We start from the raw sequence: 10,142 nt of genomic DNA, 5'->3' as shown, positions 1-10,142 counted from the left end.
TTAATATTAAATCAGTCTAGCTGAATTTTATTAACAATGAAAACATAAATAAATTTCTGACACCCCCCCCCCTTTTCTGCCAAAAGAAAAAATCTAAAATTAAACAAGAAATAAATCTATACCACGAAATAGGGGCTGGAAGGGGTTAATCACTTATGAATGAATCACGTCCTTTAATATTTATAAATAACGCTTCTTAACGTTTTACAAGGTATCCATGTTTTGTTTTGTTTTTTTTTTTTTTTTTTTTGTTTTTTTTTTTACAAATGCCTCTTACCAATTGATGTGGGTAAGTGCTTTTACATGGTTCCTGGAAGGGGTGGAATAAGTCCTGGTCATTGGTTACTTTACTATATTCATTTGTTTTAAAAAAAAAAAATGAAAACTGTAGGAAGAAGGCAGTGACAGATTATTTAATTTAAACATTTTCAAGGACTAAACTTTAGAAATTATGTTTACATTACACACCATAAGGTGTACGATTCCATCAAGCTTACCAACCAACTCAAATTTAGCAACCAACATAAATTCAAGAAAGCACAAAAACAGATTATCCGAAGGTAAAGCAGATTTTTTCAACAGATAATTATTGATTAAATTTTGGGAAATAGTAGATCTATTATGTGTAAACTAATGCATATTTGGGTTGAAATATTTATCATCAATGTCTCTAAATTTTCAAGTTTTTAAGAATAATATTGCAAAGTAAAATGGATTTAGGCTTTTTCTGTCAACTTCTCTGAAAAGGTCACAGGAAAACATAATTTGACTGTCACTGGAAAAGTGCGGGCTGTTGAATAGAGTCAAAAACGTACATTTTAGAACAAGGACTTAGTCTACAAAAACAACAAGAGTGTTTTTACATGCATGTAGCACAATTTTCTACATACAAGTCACTCAATATGGTAAGTGTATAGGCTTTCAATATTTTGACTTGGCTACATTTTTATCTATAAATGACCTTAAAAAAACATTCTCATAGCATTTTCACATTATGCATCAAGCTAAAGATGAGAATGTAATTTATTTACCATGCAGTTTCAGTAAAAAAAATTGTATATAAAACAGGGTACGCTTTCACAGTATCCAAGTATAAATGCTTTATTAAAAAGCTAATTCAGGGAATCTGTGTCCCCTGCTTAAAGAAAAAAGAAGAGCGTGTATGGAACTAGAGGGGTGGTGGGGGTGGGGGGACGGGACACTTTAAGAGGAGCGGGCGGGACCATAGGGAGTTATATAAAATTTCTTTGCAAAAGATTAAAATCTTTTTGAGATATCACTCGGAAATTAAAGTTTTACACACAAACAAAATGTATAAATTTTTGACATTGACCTTTTGACCTCGAAATCAATAGGGGTCTTTTTTAGTTCATAGGAAGTTGTGCTTTAAAATTTCGATGCAAAAGCTTGAAGGCTTCTCGAGATATCGCACAGAAATAAAGTGTTTAAACAGAATTTATGTATTCACGACCTTGACCTTTGACCTTAAAATCAATGGGAGTTTTCCCTAGGCCACAGGGATTTTTTAATGCAAAATTTCATTGCAAAGGCTCAAAGGCTTCTCGAGACATCGGGCCGAAACAAAAGTGTAACAGAAAAACAGCTTGATAGACGGTCAGACAGACCCAAATCAATATCCCCCACTTTCAGTGAAAGCGGGGGACAAAAAAGCAATTTTCATATACCATTGTGACCTTGAACTTTGACCATCTGTCCGTATTTACCAATTCATGTAATGCCACATGTAGTTATTGTCCACCAGAAATGTAATTTTGTTTCTTCATGCTGTTTAAAACAAAAGTATTAGTTAGGACACAGAAAAAAAATGTGCTTAGTTTCCTTAAATCTCCATCTAAATCGAGGTATTTTGATCTTGACCTTTGACCTTTTGTCATGAAAATTGATTTTTCTCCTTGTTTTTGCTATTGTGTACCGCATAACTAAATTTGGTTTTAATCCATTTTAAAATACTCAGGTACTTATATGGAAACTGATTGTTGGTAACTACTGCCCTTGTCTGGAATTCTTTAAAAAAGCTTAAGTTTGTAACCATGGTAACATGAAAACAAAATATGAATACCAAGTGTTTCTCTGCAGTTTATATAAGAACTATATATGGACTTTCAAACCAATGTATTTATTTTTTCCCAAATGTCCGCAAAATTTTATACCAGGCTTTTCAAAAGAGCCTAAAATCTACAGTTTTTTCCCAGAAAAATCCTGCCTTAAAACGGGCGATATTTTTTCTATTAGATAAAGTTACTCAAATACTAGAAATTATCTAAAGAACTACAAAAATGATGTATTTTGGCAAAAAGGTGAAGTCATGTAAATATCTTGTTGTATTAAAGACCTTTAATTTGTCAAAAATGGTCATTTTTCATCAAAATTTAGCATTTTTTAGGCTATGAAAAATGTATGTTGGTTGCCATGGTAACCATTGACCATAGCAACCATTTTATTATGAATTTTAGTTTCATACATCAATATAGGAATGTGTGCCAAGTTTCATAAAAATCTAAGACATAGCGTGCCACACTCCCTATATAAGAGTTTAAATGCTTACAGAGAATGGCTATTAAAATGAAATCTAAATAGAAGAACGTCGCTTGCTGAAGAAAAACGAACAGATGAAACAAAGTTTAGGAAATTTTATTTCTTTTTAATATTGTAGGTAAGGTAAACTTGCATTGGATTGTTCGTATTAAGGATAAATTGATTTTTTTTTTTTCAATGTAAAAACAATAATACAATTATCATATAAAAGAAGAATAACATATATTTTCACAGTAATACTTTACTCGTCATTTTTTACTTTAAATTCATATGATCATACATTCAACTTTCTCAGGATTAAAGACTCCACATATTGGGATCAATGGCACAGAAAAGTTGACAGAGTTAACGTATACAGTTCTCTTCCACCCAGATCTCAAAAGGTTACATAACGGTGTACTCAACTTACAATTACATCGAGTCCAAAAGCGAATGTAGTTCCTTCAGTACAGAAAAATAATATAGTTTCCTATTAACAGGTGTTGAATCTCAGACAATTTAGTATCACATGTGGTATACATACTCAAACAATATGGCAATAGTCTCCATAATAAAATATATCAAATTCTTTATCACAAAACGTCACATCAAATATAAAATCAGACCCTCTACATGTCTTTGTGAAAGTTAGAATTCTAGAAAATATTTACCATCATACTAATGGACTTTTGCGAGAAGCACTGACTTTTACACTCGACGGCTTACTTTGACATTTAAATGTGTGTTATGTACGGAGGTACGGACTTGATATTAGATTAGAAAACCTTACTAATGGTCATAGGTATGGTGTTAGGGGCACTTACATGATTTACTTGTATGCAATCAACACAAGAGGTGATGGGAGGTAGAATAACATAACTTAAATTACCTTATTTGTGAGGGATAGTATTTCCTTTCTATCTTATTTAAAATATATTTAATAAATCAAGTTTCATATATCCTTAAAAAAGATTTGAGAGCATAAAGCAGGACCCATATGAACAAACTGTATTTTTCATGTGGCTGTGACGACACTTTCTTTATCATCATTTTAAGCTTCACAGTTTAAACAAAATCAAACTTTCAAGTTGCACATACATTTTCAACATCGGTGGTATTTTCTTTTTCTCAAGACGATATCCATATTTCAATTTTCCCTCTCCCAGTGCATTTATTAATTGAAATTTACGAAAACTATTACAAGAAAACTTAAAATTTAACAAATTTAAAATGATCTTAAATATGTTTCAAATTATGTAATTCACGTCGATTATTTAACCATCGACATTGTTAAGAATTTGGTGAAATCGAAATAGTATGAAGGGCAATAATTAGAACTTTAAAAATTCCTTTTGCTGAAAAGTTAAAATCTTCAATAAATCATTAAAATGGCACCTTATTTTGCTTAAATGAAAAAAAGTGGTTTTAACTAAATTCACAATACTTTGGAGACAAATATTTTGTCCCAACACATCAAGATTCCCATGTGTGAATAGAATACTATTCCAAAATGTCTATCTAAAATATATCTTTTAAGAAGTCATTTTTATTATTTATTTGTTAGTCAAGGTTATGATAAAAATCTTTTTTGCACACTGATTGTCGTTATTTTCGTACCATAATTTTGTAAGTTAGATTCTATATATACTATCAATCTTATCTGTTGGGAACTACCTATGTAAGTCTTCTTTGACCACATTGACACAGTGGTTGAAATTTGTTAGTGTACAATGTATACCACTCTATTTCAATGCTGAACTATCAAGCTTAAGTACTCTCAATTAAACTCTCAATCATTTTCCCATGAAGAGACATATATAAGCTTTATTATCAATTCTTGCTTTAATTTATTCCATATAAGACAATGGTTGTTTTCTTTTTTTTTTTTTTATTTTAAACTGTGTTCTCCCTAGCTAGCTTAACTAATCTCACCTTTTGCTTGACCCACTGTATTATATGTATATATGTTTTATATGTTTTATATGTTCATGCACCTCATGTACCATTTACATGGTTTTGAATAAATGAATTGAATCGAACTGAAATTGTCAATTAATAACCATGCAATAATTAAGCTGTTAATATCAAGGTAAGTGATCTTTTAATTGACATTAATGATACCAACAGATCTTTATGTTTTCAAAGACTGTTTTCATGAAAACCCGGAAGAATAAATAATTAACACGTGTCACATTCGTTAACTTTTTGTATATTATGTCTTAATTTAAATCAAAACTTTTTGTATCAAACAATTGCTTTACGTTCCTTAGAAGCAGAACAAAATAAATATGATCAATGTAAATGAGGCAGCAAGAGCTGCAATATTTTCCTTATGATTCGGGTGAGTCACCATGTTCCATCTAATATTAATTTTTGTTATTTCTTTTTTTATTTTATTTTATGGGTTGAAAGGTTATCAAAATTATTAAAATCCCTATCTGAAAATTAAATTAATGGCAAAGAATAGTGAGTTATCGGTCCTGTCCAGGTGGCGCCGTATTACCCGGTCCTTCACGATTTCCGGTGTCAGTGTAAACATAGCGAATTCTAGTTAATGAGCGTTTAATTTGTCCCTTTAAAATGCCTGCAACTTGCTGCTCAGTTCCTGGTTGTCATGTTAGGGGAGGACATGAATTCCCTGCGAATCCAGATCGTCGGAAATTATGGATTAATGCTGTGAGGCGATTGGATCAGCATACGATGAAAACATGGGTCCCATCGAAGACAGCAGTCGTCTGTAAGGAACACTTTACTGCTAACGACTATGTGCAGGAGACGATACACGGTAACGAGCGCATTATTTTGCTTTAAAAGAATGAAATTATCGAATATTTAAATAAGACAATTTAATTGCAGGGCAACAGGGGTATTTTACGTATGTGCTCAACACGACACTAGCCTAGTGCTAGCGCTATACAATATTATTAAAATGAAGTAAAATCAGCCAGATGTGTGTTGTTTCACGCATTTTAATTATCTGATATGTTTTTCTGCAATTAAAAAATCATTTATAAACTTAAAGGTCGTAATCACGGTAATGTAGGCATTGCATAATCATTATAATATATTTTCATCAAAGATACCAGAGACATATATACTATGATTTAAATTGATTTTATATGTTGTCACACACATTATCGTATCGTGTTTTCTTAATTGATACTGCATTTTTTAGGGAAAAAACATCAATAAGACGACTGCGATTATCAGCTGTGCCCAGCATTTTCCCCTGGACAAACCAAGAGTCAGAATCTTCTTCTAACAGAAAAGAAAGAGCTGCTGAACGAGAAAGGGCGAGATCCAAGGTTGAAAACAGTTGTAGGAAAAATTTAGAGGAATGCTTTAGTAAAGATGATGATGCAAATATAGAAATGCAAGAAGAAGTTATTGTTATTTCTGAAGTAAATATTTGTGAAGATAGGGAAAGTGATATTATGTCTAAGCAAGAATCTTTTGGGAAAGCAACCCAAACCCAAAATAAACCAATGTTTGATGTGGAGAATTTTGTGAATGACAATGTAGGGATGCATTTTTACACTGGTCTAGAAACTTATTGTAAGTTTTTATTTGTTCTTCGGACATTAGGTCCATCTGCTTATTGTTTAAAATACATTTTTTTTCAAGTAGACAATCAAACTATTTCTGTTGAAAACCAGTTTTTCATGACTTTGATGAAACTTAGGCGTTATTTAACCAATTTTGAATTGTCCAGATTTTTTTCAGTGTCTGAGTCAACTGTTAAAAATATTGTTAACACATGGATAATTTTCATGTCAAAGCAATGGCAAGAAGTTAATATTTGGCCATCTCGTAGTTTAGTCAAATACTTTGCTCCTTCTGATTTTAAAGCAAAATTTCCTACAACTAGAATTATTGTTGATGGCACAAAATGTCCAATCAAAAAGCCTAAGGCTCCAAGGGCACAGCAGGCTACATTCTCATTATACAAAAATCGAAACACTATTAAGATACTTGTTGGCTCAACATCAGGTGGATTAGTTAGTTTTATATCAAATGCTTATGGAGGTAGTACAAGTGATAGGCAGATTGTAGAGAGATGTAAGCTAGTGAACCTATGTGATCCTAAAGACAGCGTAATGGCTGATAAGGGTTTTAACGTTCAAGATCTTTTTGCACGGATGGATGTCACTGTAAATATTTCAACTTTTTTCAGAAAAAGAAATAGAATGAGTGGAAAAATTCTTCTTAGGGATAGGAAGATTTCTAGTAAAAGAGTACACATTGAGAGAATAATTGGTCTAGGAAAAACTTATAAAATTCTTACCATTCCATTGAATAGCATAGAGACAAAAATATCATCTCATATCACTTTTTGTTGTTACATGTTGTGTAATTTTAGAACATGCATCATTCCTAAGGATGCTTAAAGGCTTAGTGCATATGTTGTCAAGTTTTCAAATCCTGTAATACATTTTGCTCATAACATCTTGAGAAGCAATGTTTTGTATAATTTAAAGAATAACAAATTCAGATAGCAGTTTAATATGTAATAAGTTTACTTATTGAATGGTCTGTAAAAATGTTTAACAAGTAATGCAGGTTTGAAATACACATAATAGAAGTTGTTTAACTTGTCAATCATGTCCAAAATAAAAGCTTCATCTCTGGAAACTGATACATATTTTATGTCATTGATTTTCAAATTGTCAGCATGACAGACAATGAGTGTACATTCTTTTGCTCCAGTACATAGCATTTGGCCCTGAATTTGATAAAAGTAGTCATGTTTATCATCCAAGAAGTATGTTTCATTTTCATCATTCTTAAGATATGGCACAGTTTTAACATTTATTGGTTTATCTCTAGATGTATAGGGACACTTAACTTCAACAATTAAATTATTTGAAACAACCCCATCTGGCGACGAAGCTAAGTGTGGGAAATCAAATGACACAAAAAGTCCACAAGGATTGACTCTGAGTCCAGTATCTTCCATGTATCTTTGCAAAGCAGTATTCTCGTGTCTTCTACCGTGTTCCAAAGTGGCTGCTTTAATCTCTGACACAACTGTTAAAGAATTGGCCAGCTTTATCATATCTGTGCACTCTGTAGCTTTGCAAATTCTACCATACATTGATGATGGTAACCGCAATGTTCTTTCATTTTTCCATGCAGAGTTATTTGCCTGACCCCTAGTCCTTTACTCTATAGCATTAATTCTTTCCTGAGTAATATTAAGTAGGCCAATTCTTTCAAGAAAGTTATCTTGAGGTGTAAGCTTCAAATAATTATGGTCATGTGCAACAGCATATGCATTAGCAGGTTCAAAGAGTTGAAATATAGGCATATTGGATATGCCTGAAAAATTTAAACAAAGGTTTCTAAAATAATCATTGTAGCTGGGAGCATTTCTAAGGTGATCTGGTCTTGGATCAAAGTCCATATTGGTAAACTCGTCTGCACCTGGCATGCTGATGTTTTGTGACTTTATTGGACTACCGAGGAACCTCTTGCACTTGTGAAAACTCTGCAGTTTTTGTGTACATGTCTCTTCAACCTTTATGTTTCTGAACTCTTTGAACATGATAGAGGCATATATCACAGCGCATACATGCTTGCAGTGAGCACTAGGTCCCTCCATTATAGACCCACTTTTGTCAAGTAACAAATCAATCTCGTATGAAATTCCTTTCCTGTATTCAGCATAGCAACTAGAGGCAACATAAGTTAAATCATTATCATAGGATATTTTGAAATACCGAATTGTTCGTTCATTATATAACCGCTTTACTTTATTGTCTAATTGCTTATCAAATTTGGCAAGGTAACTTGTCAGTTTCTCAAGTGTAGTACCAGAAAACGTAGAGTCGGCATTTACATCAAAGTACGATAATGGGTCAGGAAACGTCATCCTAAATTCGGGCTCTAAATCTTCTGTCTGTCCAAAATTCTGGTTTAGGCAATTAGTCTAAAACAAAGGTAAAATGATCAACTTAAGCATTTCTCTATCCATTTGTTTTTAACAGAACGGCCGTGTTTATTATTGTATAACATGCGTGTGTACACACTGCACCGTAAACACCGACATTGTATATTAATATGTATACACGTGTTTTTAGACGCAGTTTATAAGTAGTCTTGAAAAAAAAATTATATTTAGTAAAAGTTCTAAAAATATTGATAACTTTCCCCTAAACTTACTCTAATTTCAGCGTAAAGCATGTTGTACATATACTTATGTACATGTGTATTGACCTCTTTACTCTATACAAAATGCCGTTAATTTACCGATCGGGGAATAATAATAATTATATATACCTTTCAACTAATTCTTTTTTACGACCAGAAAGTCGCGCATTTCTTTTTTTTAATTCATCTTTAAGGTCTTTGATGGTCATATTTGCATACTTTGTGCTTGAACACGCCATCGCTGCTTGATGTAAACAAATGATGCTGGACCGGGAACACTGCTGCCGTCTAGCGATCAGCAGCAGGAGATAACCGACTATTGTTTGCCATTCTACACGAAAAAATCTGGAATGTGACGTTAAAAACATACAATTAACTAGTTCTAATTGTAACGGTCTCCGTTACTCCTCCTACTCCCTTTGGGGCCCCATTCCCTATATTAAGCAAAACCTTTGTATAATAGACTTTGACAACTTATTTTCAAAAGTTTTTTGAAGAAATAACAATGCAAATATAGCACAGCGAGTATAAGCAAATCAGATTTAATTACACGTGCAAGCACGTGATTTAAAAATTTACCATATACATCTACAAAATCTGATAGAATGCCAAAATAAAAAGCTCCATTTAGATTTCAAAGAATTTTACTAAAAACAAAAAGTTACAGCAATATGAATATTAATTAGATATCAGCTCGCGTGCATGCATTTCCGTATATAACATGTTGTAAAACCTTATAGTACATGCTTACATCTTAATTTTCAAAAGATTTTGTCAAAAAAACAAGGAAGATATTGAGATTTATGTTTCAGCAAATCAGAGCGAAGCGCATGTGCATGTGTTCATGCTAGTTTGACCATGTCATCTTGTCTACACTACTAATGTATCTTTATGTTTTGAGTTTCAAAGCATTTCATAAAAAATATAAAAGTTATGGCTATATTAAGTATATTTATGTATTGCTAAAGAAGAACTACCAGAGGCTTTCAGTCGGAGCAAAATGGTTATACATAATATAGTTTTAACACTTATCTTATCGGTTTCTTTTAGATGTGTTTCTTGAAGACATATTGCTACTGGGCAATGGTCCCTAATAAGTAAATATAATTCGTTAAAATCAACTGTAAAACCTCGACAATTCCACTGAATAATTTTTATTTATTGTGGGTGATAGGGGATATCCTCCCATTATTCTTTTTTCGAAAAAGGTTTCGGTCTTTTGAAGAAGATGAATGTGATGTAGTAAAATCCATTTCTTCAAGGACCCCGAAATTATTATGTAAAGCAACGGGGTCTGCTGTACCCTTTGGTATCCGATCACTCAACTGTTTTTTTGGAAGGAGACGTGTATTCGATGGTCTAGAAGTAGCTGCAGGCCTGGATACAGCCGCAGCTATAGGTTTTGGCGCAGCCGCAGCTGCAGGACCCACAGAAGCAGGCATTGTTTTCGTTTTACC

At 32.6% G+C, this 10,142-nt stretch overlaps 1 protein-coding gene across 1 annotated transcript; it reads left to right on the top strand.

Annotated features, from left to right (window-relative positions):
• Window positions 1-5,100: 5,100 nt before the first annotated feature.
• On the top strand, window positions 5,101-7,165 carry LOC133198614 (uncharacterized). The gene is made up of 2 exons (XM_061334665.1): window positions 5,101-5,339; window positions 5,729-7,165. Exons 1-2 carry the CDS (start codon window positions 5,116-5,118, stop codon window positions 6,921-6,923), a joined length of 1,419 nt encoding a protein of 472 aa, XP_061190649.1. The 5' UTR covers window positions 5,101-5,115; the 3' UTR covers window positions 6,924-7,165.
• The last annotated feature ends 2,977 nt before the right edge of the window (window positions 7,166-10,142 follow it).

Source organism: Saccostrea echinata, unplaced genomic scaffold, assembly GCF_033153115.1.
Source record: "Saccostrea echinata isolate AGI-Se365-2 ecotype Australia unplaced genomic scaffold, CSIRO_AGI_Sech_v1 ptg000033l, whole genome shotgun sequence".
In the NCBI taxonomy this organism is placed as follows: Eukaryota; Metazoa; Mollusca; class Bivalvia; order Ostreida; family Ostreidae; genus Saccostrea; species Saccostrea echinata.
The sequence above is the reverse complement of the archived record's forward strand: the minus strand, read 5'-3'. Positions and strand labels throughout refer to the sequence as shown.

What these genes read in the sequence shown, in the direction of transcription:
- LOC133198614 (XM_061334665.1), top strand. Translation starts at nt 5,116, where the DNA reads ATGCCTGCAACTTGCTGCTCAGTTCCTGGTTGTCATGTTAGGGGAGGA. An exon ending in GGTAACGAGCGCATTATTTT is followed by an intron (nt 5,340 to 5,728) that starts GCTTTAAAAGAA and finishes AACATCAATAAG; the next exon opens with ACGACTGCGATTATCAGCTG.